General features: G+C 38.7%; 1 protein-coding gene across 1 annotated transcript in view; it reads right to left on the bottom strand.

Moving 5' to 3' along the window:
- LOC132392659 (collagen alpha-1(III) chain-like) overlaps positions 1–25,228 on the bottom strand; it is a 116,766-nt gene that overhangs the window by 18,691 nt on the left and 72,847 nt on the right. Inside the window, exons 21-37 of the mRNA XM_059966834.1 lie at positions 24,753–24,806; positions 24,547–24,645; positions 23,965–24,018; positions 21,586–21,684; positions 16,831–16,884; positions 16,676–16,729; positions 16,194–16,247; positions 14,741–14,794; positions 12,526–12,570; positions 12,335–12,433; positions 11,687–11,794; positions 11,516–11,569; positions 11,371–11,424; positions 10,699–10,752; positions 8,524–8,577; positions 964–1,071; positions 782–835 (exon numbers count right to left, since the gene is read on the bottom strand). Coding sequence (XP_059822817.1) covers positions 782–835; positions 964–1,071; positions 8,524–8,577; positions 10,699–10,752; positions 11,371–11,424; positions 11,516–11,569; positions 11,687–11,794; positions 12,335–12,433; positions 12,526–12,570; positions 14,741–14,794; positions 16,194–16,247; positions 16,676–16,729; positions 16,831–16,884; positions 21,586–21,684; positions 23,965–24,018; positions 24,547–24,645; positions 24,753–24,806 — 1,152 coding nt within the window. The remainder of the gene's footprint in view (positions 1–781; positions 836–963; positions 1,072–8,523; positions 8,578–10,698; positions 10,753–11,370; positions 11,425–11,515; positions 11,570–11,686; positions 11,795–12,334; positions 12,434–12,525; positions 12,571–14,740; positions 14,795–16,193; positions 16,248–16,675; positions 16,730–16,830; positions 16,885–21,585; positions 21,685–23,964; positions 24,019–24,546; positions 24,646–24,752; positions 24,807–25,228) is intronic.

Here is a 25,228-nt window from a genome sequence, read left to right as displayed (position 1 = left end):
ATGAAGGGGAAGAGATAGTTAGTGTTTGGTCTCCTCTATAGATGTTTCCTGATTCAGAGTTCCACCAGCAATTTGTGCGTTCTTGCAAATCTTTTTCTCATTAAATATTGTATTTTCTATATATCACAATTTACGTGAGTTGATTTTCTAATGCTGCAATAAGTAACTACTTTTAGAAAAATTCATGAAGTCACATGAGTGAATTCAACTTTAAAAGTAACATAGAGCAATTTATAAAAAATTGACTGCAGTCCAGTGATCAACTAGCAGCTTCCACAATATATTACATTCTATTGGTCATGGTTATTCTCAATAAATTATTAAAATGCATATTTCCTATTATTTAAATAATAGTGTGCAATAGTGTGAATAACAATAGATATTCTAGAATAAATGATTTACTGCTCTGGAACCTATTCCATCATTCAGTTAGTCATTGGCTGATTTGCTTATATACCACAACTGAATAACTATGCAACACCTCTTATGTTTTAAATTGAACCAAACAATTAATCCTGTGGAATAATCCTGTGTGATGCTGGGATGAAGCATTATGAAACAAATGATTAATTGTGAAATGAAACTGAACAACATCTTTATTTGAACTATTTAGGTAAATTTTTTGAGAATTCATAAAATGTATAATTGGCTCTTGCAGAATGATGATCATTATTGCTTCTAATTAACCTAACAATAGGTACACCTAATTAAAATAATCTCTACTAAATGTAACTAATACAAGTGAGTTATAGAAATTACAAAAAACAATGTTAATACTTACAGGAAAGCCAGGTGGTCCCGGTAAACCTTTTGCACCTGCAGGCCCAGGGGAGCCCTGTTATAACACAAATATTTAAAAAAATGTAATTCAAATTGCACTTTGGATCCTAAGGTATCAAAGCATGTACAATCAAACTTAAAATTCTTACTAATACTTATTTATTGTCCAAAATATTTACTTACAGGTGGACCTTGAGTTCCAGGTTTCCCTGTTAAAGCGGGAAGTCCAGGTTCACCTTTTGGGCCTGGCTTGCCATCAGACCCCTTAGGGCCAACTTGCCCATCTAAACCCTGTTTACAAAAACACTAGGTTAGCTGTATACAGAACCAGAATTAGAAATATAACTCTCTGCTTTAAATTTCAAACGGTAGGGCAGAATCAACTTGATGCTGTTTCTTGGAAAGGAAACTTTCAATTCTAGAGTATGCCCAAGGAAACAAATTTAGCAAGACTAACATTTAATTGTTGACAATCAATTAGACTTTCATCCCCGTCATCAGATTCCACTGGCTGAGTGCAGGTATCTGCAGCTGCTGTCAATACTATGCTATGCATTAAATGCCAGTGCTCAAAGTCAAACATTTTCCCTGGGATGCTTCCACTAAATAATGGTCTTTTTAAATTGTTGCAGTTGGAATTTTTATTTTAACCAATTTTCCTCCCAAACGACTTGAAGGAACAAGTGTGAGTATCTGTCTAAATATTATTAGAGCTACTTGAGGAAAATTAAGGCAAAGTTTTGAACAATAATATTCCTGCTAATGTTATTTAACCTGTTATTTCACAAAGTTGCACTCCCTGAAACAACATGTTAAATAATATGTTAATAATATTGATGTAATATAATATTAATAATATATTAAAGGCAGGACCTTTCCATTTGGTCCTTACATTAATGGATATGGTGTATGTCATTTTCACACAATGAGCAAAATGAGCAAAAATGTAATGTGTCTGTACATTGCACCTGAACGGAGGTTCCTTTGGATGTTCAAGATTTGTATTAATTATCTAAACTCTCTGGATAGCACACTGCAAGAAGCTTTCTGCGAGATTTTGTGGCATCTATGCAGCTTAAGGATTCAATAGAAATCAATGTGTTTTGTATTACAATGCTGAAAGATGCAGCAACTTTAGAAAGATTTATGGTTGCCAAATGGCAGCTTATTTATCAAATACTCTGACAGGAATTTAAACTGTCTAAGATTACCCGGTTTACTAGCACAGGAAATCTGGCATAAAGCTCAAAGTTTGAATTTCTGTAAGTTGGAGCAGCAACTGGACTTAAAAATCAAGCTATAAAATAGACTTATCATTTTGAAACCCAATGTCAAGAAATAGACATAGCGGTGAGGCATTGGTTGCCTTTGTTTCTAAGTGTTAGACTTCTACAACCATTTATTTCAAGGTTTGTGCCTTTTTCAAAAGATTTTGCAAACACTGTGCATGCGCCTATGTTCTGACTAATAAAAAGAGAAAACAAATGGATTTATGTTGAGCATAACATGGCATGAGATGAATCTATTAGTAATTCTGAATCATCAAATTGATTATAATGGACAAGAGTTCCCAATAAAACAATTGCTTCATCCATGGGAAATAGGCTAGAAATTGGCACTAAAGGGATTGAGCACATGTTGCAATACAGTATTAAAATGGCTGGTTGAAATTTTAGGCTTTAATCTTTTATACACAGTTCCTAAGGGGATTTCTTTATCTCCTCAGAGATGAGAATGTGTGAATTTAAAGTTGTCTATCTTTTCATGAATGACAAGTGGACATTTGCAGTCAAAATCCACAAGTTTGAGAAGGACAGAAAAAGAGATTTTGCAAAAGCTGGAAATCTTGAGCAACACATACAAAATGCTGGAGGAACTCAGCAAGCCAGGCAGCATCTATGAAGAAGAATAAACAATCAATGTTTTGGACAGAGACCCTTCATGAGGACTGGAAAAAAAGAGGTTGTATTGAGTTAACAAGTCAGGAAACTATGTGGTACCTTTATAAAACTCCGGTTAGAGTGCATCTGGAGCATTGTATTCAGTTCTGCGGCTCCATTATAGAAAGGATGAACAGACATTGGAGATGGTGCAGAAGAGGTTTACAAAATTCTCCCTGGATTAGAGGGTAAGTGCTATGAGGACAGGTTGGACAGTCTAGAGTTGTTTTCTCTGGAGCAGCACAGGCTAAGAGGATACTTAATGGAGGTTTATAACATTGTGAGAGTCATGGTTAGGATAGATAGTCAGAACTTTTTCCAAGGGTCTGAATGTCTAATACTAAAGGGCCTCCATTTAAGATGAGAAGGAGAAATTCAGAGGAGATGCACAGAGCTAGGGTTGTGGGTGATATTAGTGGGTGCCTGGAAAGCATTTCTAGGGGGAGTGGTGGAGGTAGATACGATATAAGCATTTTAAGTGGCTCTTACATTGGAACATGAATATGAAGAGAACAAAAGGTATAGATCATGTATGGGTAGAAAGTATCAGTTTAATTAAATGTTGTTAGCTTAATTAGTTCTGCACAACATCATCTCTTCAAATTCTATTGCTGCTCCATGTGTTGTGAAATTTGGAAATGTGTTTGAGATCAAATACTGATGTATTTGATCCCTTAATTTGCTGTGGACCCATTACTGTCTCCAAAATGTATTGCATTGACAGTGATCTTCAGTTCAGAGTCATAATCACGTTTAATATCATAATAATAAAATTAATAAATTAAATAAGTAGTGCCAAAAAAGAGGGAAAATACTGAGGAAGTGTTCACTGTCCATTCAGAAATCTGATGGCAGAGGGGATGAAGCTGTTAAGTGTGTATTGTCAGGCTCCTGTACCACCTTCTTGATGGTAGCAATGGGAAGAGGGCATGTTCTGGGTGATGGGGTCCATAATAATGGATGCTAATTTTTTGATGCATTGCCTTTTGAAAGTATCCTGGATGCTGGGGAGGTTAGTGCCCATGATGGAACTGACTGAATGTACAACGTTCTGCAGTTTATTCCAATCCTTTGCAGTAGCCCCTCCATACCAGACGGTGATGCAACCAGTTAGAATGCGCTCTGCGTTACATCTGTAGACATTTGCAAGTGTCTTTGGTGACATACTAATTCTCCTCAAACTCCTGATGAAATATAGCCACTGTTGTGCCTTCTTCATAAATGCATCAATATGTTTGGCCTAGGATAGATCTTCAGAGATATTGACAACTAGGAACTTGAAACTCCTTAACCCTTTCCACTTCTGATCTCATGATGATGTATGCTCCCTCATTCTACCCTTTCTAAAGTTCATAATCAATTCTTTGGTTTTACTGACGTTGAGTGCAAGATTGTTGCTGCAATATCACTCAACCAACTGATATATCTCACTTCCATACGCCTTTTTGCCACAGTCTGATATTCTGCCAGCAATCGCTGTGTCATCGGCAAATTTAAACCTGGCATTTGAGCTGTCCCTAGTCACACAATTGTGGGTGTAGAGTGAGCTAAGCACTCATTCTTGAGTTGTGCCAGTGTTGATTGTCAGTGAGGACGAAATGTTATTTCCCATCTCCCAGCGAGGAGGTCAATGATCCAGTTGCAGAGGGACATACAGTAGCCCAATTTTGGAGTTTTATGATTAGAACTGAAGGTATAGTTATGTTGAGCACTTAGCTGTAGTCAATAAGCAGCAGCCTGGCATAAGTATTATTATTGTCCAGGTGGTCAGAAGCCAGGTGAAGTTTAAGCCCAGGTTATTTTTTAAAACTCTACTTTAACCATGGAGTAATTAAAACATTAAGTTTATTTGCATATGCTACATTTATTTAATTAACTGTTTTTATTTCTCTTTGAATATATCAGTGGGGGAATATTGGAACAGACACTTTCTGAAGGGCCATGTGGTGCATTTTGCAGGCGTCGCAGTGCTAAGTGTGACAGCTGGAAACCAACTGCAGATGGCGAATAATACTGAATTCATAAATAGTTTAAGTTGCAAGTGATCTAATTTCAGCAATAAGGCACAGATTTGCAAAGCTCAAATGATGAATTTATAGAAAACCTGTCAAGCCATAACAGGTGGAAATGGAAATTACATGCAAGATAATCTTGCTGACTTTAAGTGTTTTGAACCAAGGGATTTGAGGAATGATGAGAGATCATCTTAGGCCAAGGAAGGGGGAAAAAAAATGAAAAACTTGATTTTCTTACAAAGGTACCTGCTCTACCTTTCCTATAGAGAAAATAAAGACTAAACAATATAATCAGGTCAAGGCCATTTGTGTATTTTAAATGGAGATATAATGAACATAACAAATGGTCAAATTTGCTAGATGATGTTGTGATCATTCTGGATTACTCTCAACAAAAAAAAGTACACTTAAATGTTTAGAAATTGCTGATCAAATGGCACAAAACACACTGACCTTTGCTTGAAGTTTAGAGATTGAGATGAAAGGTACCACTGCAATAAATTGGATTTAGTTTCACTGACCAAGGATAAGTTTCTAAGTTACAGACAACTGTAACATTAGAAATGTGTATCACAGAATGGCCTGTAACTCTGATGTTATTAGCCAATGAGGTTTAGTATCCATAATTCAGAGGTAACAAGAAATAGAACATAGTACATAATGGCACTGGCCAGGCCACTTGGCCCGCAATATTGTGCTGTTCTAGATGCAAATTTATACTAAATGCCTTCCTGGAATGAATCATCCATAACACTCCATTTCCTTCAAATTCAAGTGTCTGTCTAGAAGCCTCATGAATGACACCAAACTGTCTGGCTCCACTTCTGTCTCTGGAAGCTTATTCCGGGCACCTATCACACTCTGCATTAAAAAAAAACAAACCTGCCTCTTGCATCACTTTTAAACTTCCCTAGTCCCTAACCTTGAAAGCACGTCCTCTGGTATTTAATATTTCTGTCTTTGGTAAAGAATTCTGACTGTCAATTATAAAAACTGTTATCATGTCTCCCCGCAACCTCCGACACTCTAGAGAGAACAACTAAAGTGTTTCCAGCATTTTCTTATAGCTCATATTCTCTAATCCTGGCTGCATTCTGGTAAAATTCTTCTGAACCTTCTCCACATCTTTCCCGTTATGGAACAAGCAGAGCTACATACAATACTCCAAGTGCAGTCTAACTGAAGGATTATGCAACTACAACATTACTTTTTTGCTCTTATACTTGATATACCATCCAATGAGGGCAAGCATTCCATGTGCCTTCATTTACAAGCTTATCCAATTTAAAACTGTAGCTTTGTTCAGTGGATTGTGGACTTTGGACTCCAAGAATTCTGTTTACCTCAATGTATCCTTTCTCCTTTTAACTCTATACTTTCTCTTTCATTTGACCTCCCAAATTATAACACCTCACACTTGCCTGGATTAAACTCCATCTGCCTCTTCTCTGCCCATAAGTGCAACTGATCTACACCCTGCTGTACTCTTCGAGTCCTTTACCCTGTCTACAATTCCACCAATCTTAGTGTCATCAGCAAACTTGCTGAACCACTGACCTACTATGCATTTTCATCCAATTTATTGATATATATTACAAAGAACCATGGTCCTACCACTGACAGTTGTGGAGCACTGCTAGTAATGGACTTCTGTCTACTACTGTCTACTTCTGTCTACTACCCCTACTGTCTATTTTGCATGGCCAAATCAGCTCTGAATCCAAATTTGCAATTCACCTTAGATAGAGTGATTCTTTATCTCCATGAGGGACTTTATCAAATCCCTTACTAACATCCATATAGACTATGTCCACTGCCTTACCCTTCATCAAAGAATGAATGCCTCATCCTTTATTATTCTTTTCATTCATAATAATTTAAGATGATATCCCATTGTATTCTTTATTCCATATTTCCTTTATTAAGTTTTGTTAATATAACATTGTAATTCCAAATTTTGCATCACGTGTGTTGTATAATGTGAAAACCCACAAAAGCAGTCTCAAAGCTGTTTATCCAATTTCCTTCTAAATGCTTCTCTGCTCTTCATTCTAACTCCACTATTTGATGAATGATTCCACATTCTAATCAAATTCTGAGTGAAGTGGCTTCAAGGAATTCATTACTATAATTGCTATTGGAGAGACAAAAGATGAGAGGTGACCTGATAGAGGTGCATAAGATGCTGTGAGGCATTGATCGTGTGGATAGTCAGAGGCTTTTTCCCAGGGCTGAAATGGCTGCCACAAGAGGGCACAGGTTTAAAGTGCTTGGGAGTAGGTCCAGAGGAGATGTCAGGGGTAAGTTTTTTACGCAGAGATTGGTGAGTATGTGGAATGGTGGTGGAGGCAGATATGATAAAGTTTTTTTAAGAGACTTTTGGATAGATTATGGAACTTAGAAAAATAGAGGGCTATGGGTAACCCTAGTAATTTCTACGGTAGGGACATGTTCAGCACAACTTTGTGGACCGAAGGGCCTGTATTGTGCTGCAGATTTTCTATGTTTCTATTCACAATTTACCACAAATGAGCATGAATGTTTGTGTACCCACCCCTCACCTTCCTCCCTCAATATCCCCCTTTGTAGAGGAACGTCCAACACCTAGTACAGTCTTCTCTAACAGGTGTAACTACTCAGTTTTGTTAACACTACAGTCATCTTGTTTGTACCTTTTTCAACACCGCTGTATCCCATCTATAATGTGGAAACCAGAACTGTCGATAGCATTCCAAATGTGATGTAACCAGCCATCCGCACAAGCTTAAAATAACTCTCTACTTCCTTGTGCTATTTCTCTGGAAACAAATGCTAGTAGTTTACTTCTAAGGCCTTACTAAAATGTGCTATTTCAATTAGTTATTGGTGTGAATTCACTTTTATGACATTTTCAGAGGTGTATGTTACCCACTTCAGCTTCATTGCAGTCATTGGCATTGGGTTCCACTGATTCTAACCAAACTTGGTGTAATATATACTGTCTACTTCCTTGTGCTATCATTATGTCATATTTTACTGCCTGAGAAGTAATGAATCTGACATTCGAACCGAACCACAAAAAAGAAGTGCTGATTCTTGAGTGGATATTTGTGATATTTGCCTCTGTAGAGGTCTCCTGGCATCCATTAACCTGTTGGGAAGCAGAGGCCTAAAAATATCAAGCAAGAGTTGTTAGTTAAATCCACAGAATGATTAAACATTGGTAGGTTAAATTGTGTTCCAAGAGAGAGGGGTCCATGAATGCGTGAACTCTACCTCAATATCTTTGCACTATTTGTTTTTGTAATTTGTGGTAATTTTATGTCTTTCTTGTACTGCTGGTGCAAGAAATATCACATTGTATATGCAAGTCACATGTTCCCAGCACTATCTGTTATGTATTTCAAACACAGTATCCGATAAATTTTTGATTTTCAGGAAGAAAAACTATTTATTTTAAGAAAAAAGGAATTGAAATGTGAAGGGAAATAATCAAGTTTTCAGTGTCAGAGAGAACATTTGGCAGTGCCAATATTTGATCATGATATTTGGGATTCACTCAGCTAAATACCCCAACATCACTGTCTTCCACTAATTGTATACTGTTCTTGAATAAGCTGAAGAGGAACTTCTGCAGATCTACAGCCTAGACTTTCAACACCTTCAGAAGTTGCTGTTCAGTTTATTCCAGAATAATGATGATGAGAGTTAGTTTCACCAGTATTCTAATGTGAGGTATAGGTGTTTGTAACAATGAAAATAGCAAATTAGCAAAATGCACCACAATGTCTCACTAAAGGTATACTCACTGGTGGTCCAGGAAATCCACTGTTGCCAGGTCGACCAGGTTCTCCTCGTTCACCCTGGAAGAAATAATTTTGTGTATTTTAAAAACAGTATGGAATGCAGCATGGAATAGAACACCAGTCATGCTCCATTCTGTCTAAATCTAACTTAACTTTAATTTGCTTACATTGCTAATCATAAATCTCAAATCTAGCAGCTCCTATCATTTGAAAATATATTTAAAGTATACAATCAACCATTCCTTTTTGAACTCCTTTGTGTACTCTGCTGTACTCCTTCCCTATATCACCATAGTCACGTAGAAGATGATGATGAAGCTAGACAATGTACCACCACTGCCCAAGGCTCAGTTAAGGAGATTCAGTACATTTGAACCAGTTATATCACATCAACTATAACCTCTCTACTTAGACATAGCAAGTCCAAGGTCAGATCTTTAGATTCTGTCTGAACTTCCTATTGATGAAATAAACATTTCACCTCAGTAGTGAAGCTGATGTGTTTTTTATTAATTGTGGGTTTAAAGGAATATCAAGAAGGCTCAAAAAAGGTGAATAACTATCTGCCTGATGTGCTGCACCAGGTTAATAATTCTAATTGTTACCATTCTTCTTACTCTTTTTGGACTTCATATAATACTATTTGCTATAGTGCTTCAATAGGGGAAATGCAAGCAGGCTTTTTCCATTGTGGTTGGGTGAGAATACAAGAGGTCATGGGTTAAGGGTGAAAGGTGAAAAGCTTAAGGGGAACTTGAGGGAAACTTCTTCACTCACAGGGTTGTGAGAGTGTAGAATAAGTTTGATGTAAATGCTTAATTGAAGTTTGGATAGGTACATGGATATTAGGAGTATGGATGCAGTTCAATCGGGTGAAGCAGTTTAAGTGCTTTCGGCATGGACTAGATGGGCCGAAGGGCCCATTTCTCTGCTTAACTTTCTATGAATAATTTTCTTTTCTTTTTGCTATTTATATTATTTTTTCAAGTTATATTAATATTTGACTCTCTAAATTTCTCATTTTGTCAATTAGACTAGAATGATTAGCTAATTACCATAAAATGCATTTAACCATCTAAACTATTGTTAGCAAAAATTATAAATTAATTTATGATGTATTGAAACCTTGCTACGCTAACATACAGATTAATATTTGGAATATTTTATGTTGCTGTCAATGAACACCAGTCAAATTTATTTTAAGACAGTATGAGATATTTCTGTGCCGCTGCAAAGTATTTCCATAGCTGTAAATACATTTTTCGTGTCAGCACAAAAGATAATGTAAGTTATTATCAAAGAAAGTATAAGAGGTTAATATTTCCCCTGGAGATAGCCACTAGCACCCTCAGACCGGATTTGGAAATGGTCCAGCAGTCTGAAGGCTGTGGTAATCTCAGAGCTCACTCTGCCCTGGGAAGGTGCAGTCTGTGAGGAGTATGAGCAGAAACATGTAAGATACGCTGCACAGATGGTAAGCTGCATGGGTGGAGGTTGCAGATTTTCCCAGTAGAGGCTGGCTGCAGAGGGTTTGTGGCTACTTCCATGGGAGTCCAAGGCCAAGGCCAGCGGCAAGCTATTAAAGAACTCTCAGAGGTAGCTGTGTGAAGTAGCCACTGGTTATGGATGAAGTGGAGTGACAGCAGCTGGGCCCTCAAATGACCCATGGGTGGCCAGATGCGGAGGGGGGTGCACCTGGGATGCTGCATCGTACTGTTGAACCCTCTGGAGATGTAGTGGGCTTAAATTGACAAAACATCGAAGAAGGGGGGTGTGCATCTGATGACCCCTGGGAAACATCTGCCACCCACCAAGCCCCACCTCAAGATCCCTACACTATGACCCAAATTAGAATCTGCTTATCAAAGTGATTGAAACATCTAGCCCTACGAGCTCAAACTAAAATACAACCTTGAGATTTGCCACAGAGCAAGGAACTCAAAAGAACCCAATTAAAAAGAAAAGACCAACACCCCAGTGCTCACAGAGAAAGAGAAAAAGAAAGCACAAAACAAAGCATATAAACAATAGAAGTAAACAACAAGGAACATTCTGAACCAAATTGAGCTCATAGATGCAAATTCCCAGAGTAGCCTGGAGTAAGGCCAAAGTCTCTGTATTTAGTTCGTCATATTAGTGGATCATCATTTTGTTAAATGACAGATAGCATTTACTTACACGTGGGCCTGGAATTCCACCAGGCCCAGGATGACCAGCAGGACCAGGCTCACCCTGGAAGGGAAGATTGAAAATTGAATTAAATATAAAGAAAGTTTGTTATCAATGACAATTATATAACAAGGAAATCGCAAATTAGTAGGGTATGTGTTAATTAGGTTTGATTCAAGTCTGTTATATCAATAAGCACGTTCCACGCGAGAAGACTAAGCAATCAGAAATATCTTCTTAATTATAGTAGGGTTACCGTCCTCCTTAGATGATGATAATAGATTTGGATGCCAATCATTCACCCTGATTGATCTTTCTTTTACATTGGATGTTGCTGCTGATAGCTGAACCGCACTGTCAATGATTGATATCAGTTGCATTTAAACAGGGAGAGGCTACTCTATCCCTGTACTTACTTCCAGTATGAAACAAACTTCTTTGTGTAACTCCTTGTGTAAGGTGTAATTTAGACATATTGCATGTTTCCAGGTTTTTTGTACAAACAAATGTTGGTGAGACAGTAACAGACAACAGGAGAGAGCAGGGCATCTGGAGCTGAGTGAATAAAATACAGATACTTTACCCATTTATCCAAGGAGGTGGAGAAATGGACAGAAAGGACTAACACTGAATAACAACAAATTTCGTTCACATGATAATAAATCAAACAAAGGAAATTACCCTCTCTCCTGTACCACCCGGTAGACCTGGACCACCCATGGGACCTGGTTGGCCCTGTGTGAAATGAGGAAATATTAATAAATTCAAGCACAGATCACACAAGATTAAACTGCAAACACAGGTCAACAATATCCTGTGTACTTACTGGAGAACCATCTTTGCCTGGTGCACCATCATTTCCTGGAGGACCACCATCCCCCTGTTTAGAGAAAATACAGGTAATTAGAAGCCGAATATCACTTCTGAAACCTTTTGTGCTGACAAAGCGTTACATTGAATAAGGGTTAAAAATACTGCAGGGAAAAACAACACTTACCTTTCCACCTTTTGGACCACTGCTACCTGGAAGACCTCGTTCACCTGGCATACCTTGTAGACCTGGAAAGCCCGATGGGCCTGGTGGACCTGCAGGCCCAATAGCGCCCTAGCATTCAAAGAGAAAGCATTAATATTTTTTAATAATAATAGACACAAGACAGAATGCAGATACTGGAATATTATTGTTATATGTTCCAGCTTTACATGTAGGAATGTAAAGAAGAATAAATTGAATAGGTTAGGAATTTATTCACTGGAGAGCAGAACGAGGGGAGATCTTACAGAGATATACGAAATAATGAGGGTTATCGATAAAATGAATGCATGCGGATGTTTACCCTCAGCTTGGGTGGGACTAGAACTAGAAGTTGTAGGTTTAGGGTCGAAAACCAAATATATAAGGGAAATCTGAGGGGGAACTTCTTCACTCAGAGAGAGGTGCAGGTGTAGAACGACCAAGTGTCAGACGTGGGTTCAGCAGTAACATTTATGAGAAGTTTGGATAGGTCTTTATTGAGAACAGAACAGAGGGCAGTACAGAGGAGCAGGTAGATATGATTAGGCAGAATTAGCAAATACGATTAGGACCGGTTTCTGTGCAGTGGTGCACTATGACTCTATTTTTAAAAATTTCAAAATTACTTACCTTGGCTCCACCTAACCCACGTTCACCAGGAGAGCCTCTAATCCCGGGAACCCCGATGGGACCTTGGGGTCCAGGATCGCCTGGTGTACCTATATCGCCCTACATTTTAAAGCAGGAACATTTAAATTAAGAGCTTCTAAAAGCAAAATACATGCAATGGTTATTCAAAACCAAGCTGGGATAGGACTTACTTTTGCACCACCTTTTCCTGGTAAACCATTTGCACCACGAGGTCCCTAGCACAGAGAAGAGATATCAATATACTGCAAGTTCCTATTCAAAACAAGAGCAGTTTTTACAAAACCTCTAATGAATTAGCTAGTGATAAAAGCAGTGATTAGGTTTGTGGCTGGGCAACAGTCTTGGGTCTCTCTTGTTCCAACAATGTAGTTCACATCTCAAACAGTGATAATAATCTGGAGTCTGACTCTGTAATTATCCCAGACACAAGTTTGTGTGTACAAGTATCTGTGGAAAAATGGGTGGCTAAAGGTTTTGCCTTTAAGTGGAATCTTAGAGGATATTACAAAATGCACATTCAGAGTGTAACATTTACTGGTCTATAACCAAAGTTCCCTCTAAGGTGTGCCCGTGTGCACGCACACACATCTTTTACTACTAGTGCGTAAAGGAATTTAAACAGCACACAAAAGTTTGTCACCCTCAGACTCGTTGGCATGTTAAGTATGTTTCATGATCATACACAATGCATTCCTTTTCTGGTTTCTGATGTGGACGGTGTTGACAACATGCAACTTGCAATGATTTATCTGCAGTTTTCAGAACTGGCTTATTTATACTGTCTGTACTGAGGAAATTATTGATCTGTTAAGCCGAATTGCAAAGAAGCAAAGGATGTGAAGTGCCAAAGAACTCTGGTAGTTCATTTGAAATGGAATGGCTTATTGAAACAGTAGAAACTGCTACACCGAGAGCTCACGAGGTCAGGAATATATAGCTATGAGAAATATTTAAGTACGATCCTTACAATAGTTTACGTCCACTTAAAAATTCACTGTGTACATGTTGTTGTCACGAGGCAAGAACTTACACAGCACAAGATTTTTGTGCATACTGGTCATTACAAACTAGAGGGAACATTGCCTATAATCTTTTCACACAGAAGGGTCAGATCTACCTGTTGTGCCAAATGCTCACTCTGCCTCTGAAATTCAGGTTCATGGACATTGACATCAGTGTGCACCATTCTGAGGTGTTGACGGTTTCTCTTTCCACAGGTGCAGCCTGACTTGCAGAGTCTTCCAGTACTTTCCATTTTCCACTTCAGGTTCAATTCCTGTCTTTTCATACTCACACATGCCTGCTCTGCAGGCCAGATCCCCCCTTAACAACACATTACACTGACCTAGATGCTTAAGGTCCAGGTACTGTCTCCAGAAGGTCATTTCACTCACACTATCCCAGACATTTTGTTTGTTCTATACATTTTATGCCTCACACCTTTTCTCCTACTGAAAACTAAACTGCATCTCTCTCTCTCTTTACCAGTTCTGACACAAAATGTTGACTTTTCTTTACTCTTTCCATAAACGCTATCTGACCAGCTCAAGTTTTTCATGCATTTTCTGTTTTATAACATTCTGATGTTGCTGCAGAGCAGGTTAGTGATCAAGAACTAATTTTATTTGCCATATACATTTTCATGTATTAGGATTTTGCTGTGTGTTTTAATTTACTTTAATTTATTTTGTGATACAGAAGAGTTATTCCTTCCATCTCTTTGGGCCATGCCAGCCCAGTAACTCCCGACAATGGTGATTAATCCTAACCTATTCACAAGACAATTTACAATGACTAATTAACCTAGCCGGTACCTCTTTGGACTGTGGGAGGAAACCAGAGCACCTGGAGAAAACTCACAGTTTCCACAGACTCCTTACAAAAGGTGCTGGAATTGAACTCTGAACTCCGATACCCTGAGCAGTGAGAAAATCACACTACCCGTTATGCTACTGTGATCAGGGCACAGCATGTGACAAAAAACAACATTCATCAATTATAAAGATTAAAGAATTATATATATAACAAAGCTCATACAATTACAGGTTTAATGGCAGAGATGTAATAAATAAATAAATATCAGCACTTATTTACAATCTAAGCAGCAGCATAGAAAATGCCTGCAGTACAGTGCAGTGAGAGGTCTAATACATAGAGGGGGTGCGGGTGTACTAACTAGAATGGTTGATCAGATTAACTGCTCGGGTTGATCAGATTAACCTTATTAATATTCCATACTGTTTATTGATCTTCATTATATTTTCTGTATTTTAGATTGGGTAAGATAATATATTTAAAGAAAATTATTGTGCATCAGCATTTATATACTGGTGTTATCAGAAATCATGCTGGATAAAGGTCTATTCAAAAGAGCAAGTAACTTACCATTTCACCAGGTTTTCCACTTTCACCGGGTGGGCCTGGATTACCAACTGGTCCCTAATGTACAAGACAACAGAACTGAAATTTTAACCTACACACTTGATAAAACAGAAGTTGTTTGCATACATAATTCCTTTGTTTATTTATACTGACACCATTCGAAATTTATTTCAAGACTGCTGAAACCTTTTGTAATGAGAAGACAATTTCTGATGTTCATTTTTAACAAAACTTCTCAGTTCACAGTCTGATTAATCCATTTCCCATCTCTTGTGAAAACCTGCTTCCATTTGCCTTGTATTGCATCTTTCTCCAATATTGGTGTTCAGACACTTTTGGAGCCCATTCACACTCTGCAACTGTGAGGACGTTTTTTTAACCTGAAGCTCAGTCATATGTTTTAAATTAGGATAAACTTAAATGGCTTTGAATGTGTATTTATATTGAAAGCAGAAATACAAAATTCCTATTTAAAAATGTTTAAGAAGGATGTTTATTCTCTGCTGATGTAATGCACTCTCAACCCTCCCACAAAACTTCATTTCCTTTTGTTCTTTGCTTTATTTTTCATTTGTCTCCTCCACCTACAACCTTCCTGTTCCCATTCTCATCCAGTCTCACAATTTTCCCTTCTCTCACTTATGTTGTTTCCTGCTCATCACTTACCCTGTAACATAGAATCATTGAGCTCAGGATCAGGCCTTTTAACCACTGATTCAACCAAAAAGCACCCATTCCCTATTTTGTCCTGTGATCATTACCATAACACCATAGGACCTTCTAAACCTTGGCCTTCACTGAGCACATTCCCTCTTTGTTACTGACCTATAAAGATGTGCTATATTTGTTACATGTATGTTGAAACATACAGTGAAATATGTCATTTTTGCATCAAATCAAATCAGCAAGGATTGTGGGGAACATCCCACAAGAGTCATCGTGCTTCTAGCACCAACATAGCATGCCCACAACTCACTAATCCTAACTATAGGTCCTTGGAATATGGGAGGAAACTGCAGCACCCGTAGGAAACCCACATGGTCACTGAGAGAATGTACAGACTCCTTACAGACAGCCTAATCTTACAGCTAGCACTGTAAATTACTGAGCTAGTTGTTGTGCAACCCTGCTGACCTTCAACCTTCAATTCTTTGTGCCAGCAGGCAAATTTTTCCTTTCTTTACCATTTGCACTTTAAATCTGCTCTGTTTTACTCCTATTCCGCCTATTATTTTCCTTGCTGCACTAACTTCCAATGAAGTCTACTCTTGTACTACAGATTTAATTATTCCACTTCAGCTGACTGGATCTCTTAATTTGTATTCCCTACATGCAACACCATAGTAAATCCAGATTGTACTCTTCAGTTATTGCACTTTGTCTTTTGAAAGTTAATCAACAGTTCTTAAAACTCAGACAATTGTTATTACTATTATTAAAGTATTTAAAAAGATACCTGAATACCAATATTTCCTGGAGGGCCTCCCGGTCCTCTTTCACCAACTGGACCCTTAAGAAAAACAGATGACTTAGCAAAGTAATGAAAATGAAATATTCAAAAAAAAAATCAAGCCAGTACGAAAGTAGGAAGCATTGTTCAATAATTGATAGAAATTTACATTTAGAATTCAGCTCCTGGTCATGTATTAGCATATTTCTTAATTGCAAATCCCTGTGTCATACAAACTAAATCGACAGCAGAATTAGAATTCTCCCTGATTTATAAAGAAGGACATGAAAGTAAACAGAAGGGTGGGACTTTATTTGTGGTAATATCTCCATTTACTACCATGAGTAAAACTGATAGAATCTCAAATGGATATATGCACTATACAACTAATTCAAAATATGAGCACCTATAACTTAATTTATAGAATCCAATGTCAAAGGAGCAGCTGAATAACTAAAGGAAAAAAACACTTCAGAATTCATACTTACAGGTTGTCCCGGAGTACCTGCAGGGCCAGTCTCGCCAGGTTTTCCTGGAAAGCCCTATCAGAACAACAGCATGGTTTAAGTATTAATAAACAATTGCATTTTAGCTTTTACTAAAATATAATTCCAATGGAACACTTAATTAAATATTTACAGACCTGGGCACCGCGAGAACCCGATGGGCCAGGGGATCCATCCTTACCAGGACTCCCCTTCAGAAGGGGAAGTTGGGGTACGGTGGAAAAAAGGAAGAAAAAAGATAATATTTAAAATTATGTTGCAAGATATAGTGTTAAAGCCTTGTGCTCATTTTTCTCAGGCAGGATTGCACAGACCATCACCAGGGACCAAGTTGAGCAGCACGAGGCTTGTCGGTCCAAGATACACATGATATTTGTGCCTATTATTTGCCAGTTAGCCTGTGCTGACCATGTCATTGTTGACCAAAGAGCATTGACACAGGCTCAGATTTGCGAGTGGCCAGCAACAGTTTGAGCAAACTAATATTGATTTAATAGCAGCATCGATTTCTTCAAAGTAGGTGTTTTTGGCTTCAACCAAGGATGAAAAGCATTCTTAAGGCCCTAACAACATGATGGAGAGTGGGCAAGTAGATATTCCTTTGCACTAGCATGAAGTTTGTAAGTTATATACTATAGGACAAATCTTTCATAGATATCTGAGTGGGCTTCTTCTGCCCGTATGCCATTTGGAGCTCTCCAGCAAAGGTGCGGTTCATTAAGATAGCTGCATAAAATAGTTGGCTTGACTGCTCTTCCACTGTTGAAAAGTAGCTATAGCTACTTTTGAAAATTTCAGAGCTCTGTGGTTGCTTTTCAAATGTTTGGTAGTCACTTGTGTAACAGAAGAGTGGAGGTGCTCATCTTTTTTAAAGAGATAATTTTTCTAGTTGTTTGCTTCAGAGGAAAATGTGCAAATGGTGGCTTGGCTAACTACAACACTTTGGAAAGATTCATAGGAATGTTGAAGGGCTACTGTTCTTTGATATTTCCTATTCAATACCGTTCAAGAAAATTAATTTAAATGCAATCCCTTTTCCACTTCTTCCCTATTCTGCAAACCCTTGACTCCTCTTCTCCTTCCCTTCCATCTCCTTGCAAGCACACAGACACACACGATCATACATCCTTCCATTCACAGTGGGGCTGGACTGGTGAGGTTTGCAGTAATGGAACTGCTAAACGGGCCAGGACATCTTTTTGCTGTTATCCCAACAAAGCTTCTTCTCTAACACCTCTGGTGCAGGGCAGCATTATGAAACAATTAGCCTGGTCAGAGGGGTGCTAGGTCAATTCAAGACAGTATGGATAACAATTAAGTTATTACAGTGGCAATGACCAGCTGGAAAGTCTTTTTCTTTCTTCAGGATTCCATGGAGATTGGTGTAACAAAAGCTCAGCAGAAGGCCTACTGCAAGTTGTTGCTGCTAACCAAATTCATTATCAGCGCCGTAGTCCATATGGATATTCAGGTGATTAGCAACAGAGGCTCTGGTACCACCACTTAAGATCTGATCCATTGAAAGAGATTCTCTACAAGCAGGGAGCCAGGATGTCTACTAGGAACGCATTAAAACCATTATGACTGGTGATAAGTGACAAGATCAATACACATCAATTTGCAGAGAGGAGTTCAATGATTGAATAACCCAGAAAGGTTAGTGATCTTTTTATTTTCCTTTGCCATGTACAGTTTTGGGTGCCTTTTTCCACCAGTGTTGCACTAGTCTCAGTAATTTTTCAATTCACCCAACTACTAACATCTGTCAGCCAGGGCTTGAAACTAGCATCCATCTCCTCTACCACACCTTCACATTCTATTACACACCTCTGACCCATATCTCACAGCTTTGAATGATTACCATCTGTTCAACCATAAAAGACACCACACTGAAGCCCAAAGTGCATCACCTTCTATAAAACCCTCATGTAATCAAAATTAGCAACACTAAACCAGCATGGAAAACATGCAACTGAATCAGAATCGGATTATCACTGACATACGTAAGACACAAAATTTGTTGTTTTGCTGTAGTCGTACAATGGTGATGGGTCTCAGTCATAAATTGTGGCACTGTCTCTTAAAAGATATCATCAGTGTTGAGGACGTTGTGCCTATGATGGAGCAGGTTGGGTCTATAATTCGCTGTAGCCTCTTGCTCTCCTGTGTGTTGGAGGCTCCACACCAGGCTCTAATGCAATTAGTCAGGATTCTCTCCACCATACATCTATAAAAATTTGTAAAAGTAACTGGTGACATATGAAATCTCCTCAAACCCCTAACCAAATAGGGCCACTGACCTATTTTCTTCATGATCGTATCACTGTTATTTTTCATCCTTGATGAAAAATGTGCTTGTCATATTGGCCTGGCTAATCCTTGGTCAATGCAAGCATCGAGACTATTGACCAGTGTACTGATTCCAGTTAGTTAATCTGTCATCTAAATTACAGTTTCACTTATTCATCAATACGTTAGGAGTGTACATAAGCATGAAACCCAACAAAAAATGAACACACATGGACCAAGGAAGCCCATGGTGACCTTTCACACACACACACACAATCGCTGCCAATTCTAAGCTGAAGAAGTATCAGGAAGGTGCTGCTAAATTTTCTCTCTCCTCGAACTAAACACCCACCATTATACACCTATCTATAAGGTACTTCAGCAGCAAGTGACTGAACAGGAAGGATCCCATCTGACATCCATATTCACAAGTTGAAATACAGATACTGAGTAATGTGGAGGACAGGTTAGAGGCAGCATCTCCAGTAATTGTTAATCTGACAACTTTATTCTTCATCCTACCATAGACATTGTACTTCTACCACTTTTGTTGCTGCAGTTTTAAACATAATTTTCCAATTCCAATGAAGGCACACTTCCCAGGAATGTTTGCTGTTTCCATATACGTAGACACTGCCTACTCTATTGGTGGTATCTAGCAACTTCTGTCTTATTTATAAATTTACAATGAGCAGTGCGTCCAGTTATAGGCATATCTCAAAGATTTAGTATATGAGGCACTTGATGAGCACTAACTCTGCAAGTATCACGAAGCAGAGCGAGCACTGGTGGCACTCTTCCTGCTGCTAGATTCTGGGTCATACATGCAAGATGAGACCTGCTGCATTTGTGAAACCAGTTTGGTGGGTGGTAAATTACTGCACATTATCATTGCTTTGCATGCTTTCAATATAACTGATAGTGCGGATTAATTTATAAAATGGCATCCTGCCGCAAACTGGAGAATGAGGGATGCCACAAAACTGAATGTTGCCACTGTACTAGCTTACAGTACCCAAAGGGCCTCCCTGTAATTCTTTGAATTCCATTCCTTTCCTCGTAAGTAGGAATATCCATTTTATACCAACTCTAGAGCTGTTCATACCAGATGCTGACAGGCCTTATTAGATACAAACAGAATTCTTGGAAATTTTGTGGTAGGTCATGTTTAACAAATCTATTAGGGTTTTTTGAGGATGGTACCAGGAAAGTGGATGAAGGGAAGGCAGTGGATGTTGTCTACATGGAATTCAGTAAGGCCTTTGACAAGGTCCCGCATGGAAGGTTAGTTAGGAAGATTCAGTCACTAGGTCAGGTAGTAAATTGGATCAGACATTGGCTCAATGGGAGAAGTCAGAGAGTGGTAGTGGAGGATTGCTTCTTTGAGTGGAGGCCTGTAAGTAGTGGTGTGCCACAGGGATCAGTGTTGGGTCCATTGTTACTTGTCATCTATATCTATATCTGGATGATAATGTGGTAAATTGGATCAGCAAATTTGCTGATGATACAAAGATTGGAGGTGTAGTGGACAGTGAGGAAGGTTTTCAAAGCTTGCAGAGGGATTTGGACCAGCTGGAAAAATGGGCTGAGAAATGGCAGACGGAGTTTAATCCAGACAAGTGTGAGGTATTGCACTTTGGAAGGACAAACCAAGCTAGAACATACAAGGTAAATGGTAGGGCACTGAGGAGTGCAATAGAATAGAGGGATCTGGGAATAATGGTCCAAAATTTCCTAAAAGTGGCGTCACAGGTAGATAGGCTTGTAAAGAGAGCTTTTCATACATTGGCCTTAATAAATCAAAGTATTGAGTATAAGAGTTGGAATGTTATGGTGAGGTTGTATAAGGCATTGGTGAGGCCAAATTTGAAGTATTGCGCACAGATTTCATCACCAAATTACAGGAAGGATATTAATAAGGTTGAAAGAGTGCAGAAAAGGTTTACAAGGGTGTTGCCGGGACTTGAGAAACTGAGTTACAGAGAAAGATTAAATAGGTAGGACTTTATTCCCTGGAGCGTAGAAGAATGAGGGGAGATTTGTTAGAGATATATAAAATTATGATGGGTATAGATAGAGTGAATGCAAGCAGGCTTTTTCCACTGAGGCTAGGGGAGAAAAAAAACAGCGGACATGGGTTAAGGGTGAAGGGGGAAAAGTTTAAAGGCAACATTGGAGGGAGCTACTTCACACAGAGAGTGGTGGGAGTGTGGAATGAGCTGCCAGATGAAGTGGTAAATGCGGGCTCACTTTTAATATTTAAGAAAAATTTATACAGGTATATGGATGAGAGGTGTATGGACCGATAAGGTCCAGGTGGAGGTCAGTGGGACTAGGCAGAAAAATGGTTTGGCACAGCCAAGAAGGGCCAAATGGCCTGTTTCTGTGATGTAATACTCTATGGTTCTATGGTTCTGAAAAAGTAGTTTTGGATTAAAGGAAATTTTAACCATTCAGAATTTCTCAAATGCCTTTTGGCTGAAATCAGAATGCTAACCAAAAAGACAAATTATGTTTTTATTTATAACTGAGGTGTTATGAGTGCATGCAATCATGAAAATCAGAAACAATGAGAGAAACACATATGGAAGAATTAAACTTACGTCAGGACCCTTTGGACCACGGAAACCCATGACACCTGGTGGTCCCCTTGGTCCATTGGGACCAGGTGGACCTGAAGAACCCCGTTCTCCGGAAGGACCCTGGTGAACAACATTTACAATGATTACGAGCTAGTAATCATAATAAAACACTTAAAATGCTTGATGCTTACCTGATTGGATTAAATGTGCTTCAGATCTGATCATTGCTGACTAACTCCATACTATTTTTAGGTAGTCTTTGTTCTATGATCAACAATTTATTATGTTCATGGGTATGAATAGAAATGTGGGAACCAAGGACGGTTGGAGCTGAGGTGCTCGGAATGTAAATGAGCTAGAGGAAGAGCCCATGTTACTCCGAAAAATCCACAATTCAAGATTGCTTAACGTCAATTGTAAATGAGAACAAAATAATTGTTTCTTTGAATCTGATGCAACACAAAGAAACAGATTAAAGAAAATGATTTCATAAATACCTAAGATAACTTATATACTAGATTGATTGATGTCTATAAAGTGACTCTAGGCACAGGAGTGTCTGCACATAAGGTGACAGACAGGAAATGATAAAGTTGCGGTGGTTGGGGGTGTGGAGGAGCAGGTTAGTGAGTGGAGGTATTCATCAATCTTACTTCTTGGGGGAAAGGAACTGTTTTTTAGTCTGGTGGCCCTAGCGTAGCCTTCGTCCTGATGGGAGTGAGACAAGCACTTCATGAGTAGGATGGGTGGGATCGTTTATGATGCTACTAACCCTTTTCTGGCATTGTTCTGTATATACTGTATATTGGTGGGTAGGATGGTGCCGGTGATGTGTTGGGCAGTTTCGACTACCCACTGCAGAGCCGACCTGTCTGCCGCAGTGCACTTTCCATTCCATGCTGTGATGCATCTTTTTAGGATGCTCTCTACTGTGGTCTAGAATGACATGAGTATAGATGAGCAAAGTTCAGCTCTCTTCAGCCTCCTCAGAGGTAAGATACATTAGTGAACTTTCCTCATTGTGTATGATGTGTTCTGGGACCGAGAGAGATTGTGCGAGGGATGTGCACTCCCAGGAGTTTGAAACTACTCGCAGATCCACTGCTGTTCTACTGATATATTAGAAGTGGTGTGAGTGGTCCGAGTTCTCCTGAAGTCAATCACTATCTCCTTTGTCTTGGTTGACGTTAAGGATGGGGTAATTTACCTGGCACCAGGCCTCAGGCTGTTCTACCTCCTCTCTGTAGGTCATCTCATTGTTGTTGGCGATGAGCACCATCACTGTTATGTCATCAGAGAACTTGACAATGTGATTTCTCAGATGTTTGGCCATGCAGTCATGTGTGAGCAGAGTGTACAGCAATACATGTATAATAAGAGAGACTTAGAGTGTACTTTGCTTTCTCCTAGTTTGCTTCTTCATGTTCTTTGATTGTGTATTCTTCATTGTCCAATGACTAAATACATTTTGAACATTACATTTAATTGACTGATTTCAAGATTCATTACAAACATGACAGTAGGAAAAACGATTTTAGATTTCATAGAGTGCATGATTTTTGGACACTTATTTACAGTTGCTGCAGTGGTGAAGTAGCTGGTGGAACTGCCTCACAGCCTCTGTGAATCACGTTTGATCAGTCATTGTGAATGTTGCTGTGTGATAGTGTCAGTTTTTGCCTAGCCATTTAAACTTCTTACAACTTCTCAAGATTCTTCTGGTTAGTAGGTTAATTTTCCCTGGTGGGTAGTCAGTAGGTACATGGATAATCTTGTTCGGCCTTGAGGGCTAGTGTTATGGAGACAGGTTGGGCATGCTAGGACTTTATTCTTTGGAAACAGAGGGTTTACATTCTAGGGGTATATATATCATGAGGAGCATAGAAAGGGTCTTTCTTCCAGAGAAAGGGAACCAAAAATAGAGAATGTTGGTTAATGGAGAAAGGAAAAAAAAATACTAGGCATGAATGAGTTGGCCAAAGAGCCTGTTTCCCTTTGTATTATTCTATGACTTTATGACAAAATTGGTGGACTAAGATCAATGGGATTTCTCTTGCAACTGCTACTGATCTGACAGTCCAGGTGCCCTCCTTCTCTGCATCAAGAACTATAAAAATGAATTGTGAATGAATTGGTGGGTACAGGATTGCTTTCAACAATTAAGAGAAATTTGGCTAAGTACCTGGATGGTGGGGGTGTAGAGGGCTATGAGCAAGGTGCAGGTTGTTGGGACTAGGAAGAATAATATTTCAGCATGAACTAGATGGGCCAAAGGGCCTGTTTCTGTGCTGTACTGCTCTATGATTCTATATAATATAATTCATATATATTTTTGTTTTATTTCATTATATAATGAAATAAGAGAAATAAATAATGGAAACAAGTACTTTTGTAACTTACTGGTGGTCCTATTCTTCCATCTTTACCAGGGAGTCCTATGCCACCTGGACGTCCCTAAAGCAAAGATATAATTTGTAATATGTATATAATATATTATTATCATAATCACAACCATTTCTTAGTATCTCTGTAGCAGCCACTTGAACAAACCAATGCCATTGCTAGAGACCAAGCACAGGAATTATCCTGTATGATAAGCCCTCTGATCCAATCTGATAATAATGTTCTGAAAGTCTAAGAAATATATTTGATCCTTTAATAGTAACTAGCAAAACATTCAATCTTGAAGCTTATGATGAAACTTATGAAACTAAAACTAGCAATGTTAAACATACTTATGTGGACTTAAATAAAGTCAAGCAGAGTTAAATGGTTCTAAATGTAATTAAGTGGTCATCTGGTGGTCCCTAGTTTTAAATTCCAAAAAAATAAATGAATATGCAACATTCCCTTCTCTTGTACCATGCGCCCACTCTGTGACTATCTACTATAATAAACATAATAAACACACAGCACAGGATACAACACACAAAACAGATGCACAGCTCCTACAATTTCATTAAAAATTGATATGTTTCTTACTCTTTCACCGGGAATGCCAGGATCACCATTACGACCTGGTTCTCCATGGGCTCCTCTATGTCCAGTTGGGCCAGGTGGGCCTGGTTCACCCGGTTTGCCCTGTTATGATGAGAATTATACAGTATTTACATGGACAAGTCTCTGGAAATCTTCAGCCAGTCGAAAAAAAATAATGTTCGAAATGTTCATAAAATAGAAGCTCTGACCTTCTCCCCGGAAGAGCCAGGGATACCTGGGCGGCCTTGAAGTCCAGGAAGGCCCTAGGAACAGAAGCAGAAATGTCAGTCTTTCAGCTTAGTTTAATTATGCAAAAATGTTGACTTTGAAAGCAACTTATCTATGAAGCTGACCGGGGAGGAGTCACAAAGCTGAACTTTAGGTACAAAGAGGCATACTGTGTAATCTTTGTGATGTGCAACAAGTTACTTGAAATAATACAAAATTAAAATATATCCCTACAAGTCACCGGCTCTATTTGTGTTGCTAGTTAACTCTCTTCTACAAATGAGTTTAAAGGCAATGTCAAACGTTAAAAGAAAAACTTGAATAAGTGCAGGGAAAGCTGGAATTCCTCACTATTGGGAGAGTTATAAACAACAGGGATAGAAAGAATAAAAAAGGATCAAGAAGCATGAAAGAAACACGGGGTGAAGTAGAGTCCATTCCTCTTTCTTCAATTTCT

This window comes from Hypanus sabinus, chromosome 4, assembly GCF_030144855.1.
Source record: "Hypanus sabinus isolate sHypSab1 chromosome 4, sHypSab1.hap1, whole genome shotgun sequence".
NCBI classification, from domain to species: domain Eukaryota; kingdom Metazoa; phylum Chordata; class Chondrichthyes; order Myliobatiformes; family Dasyatidae; genus Hypanus; species Hypanus sabinus.
The sequence above is the reverse complement of the archived record's forward strand: the minus strand, read 5'-3'. Positions and strand labels throughout refer to the sequence as shown.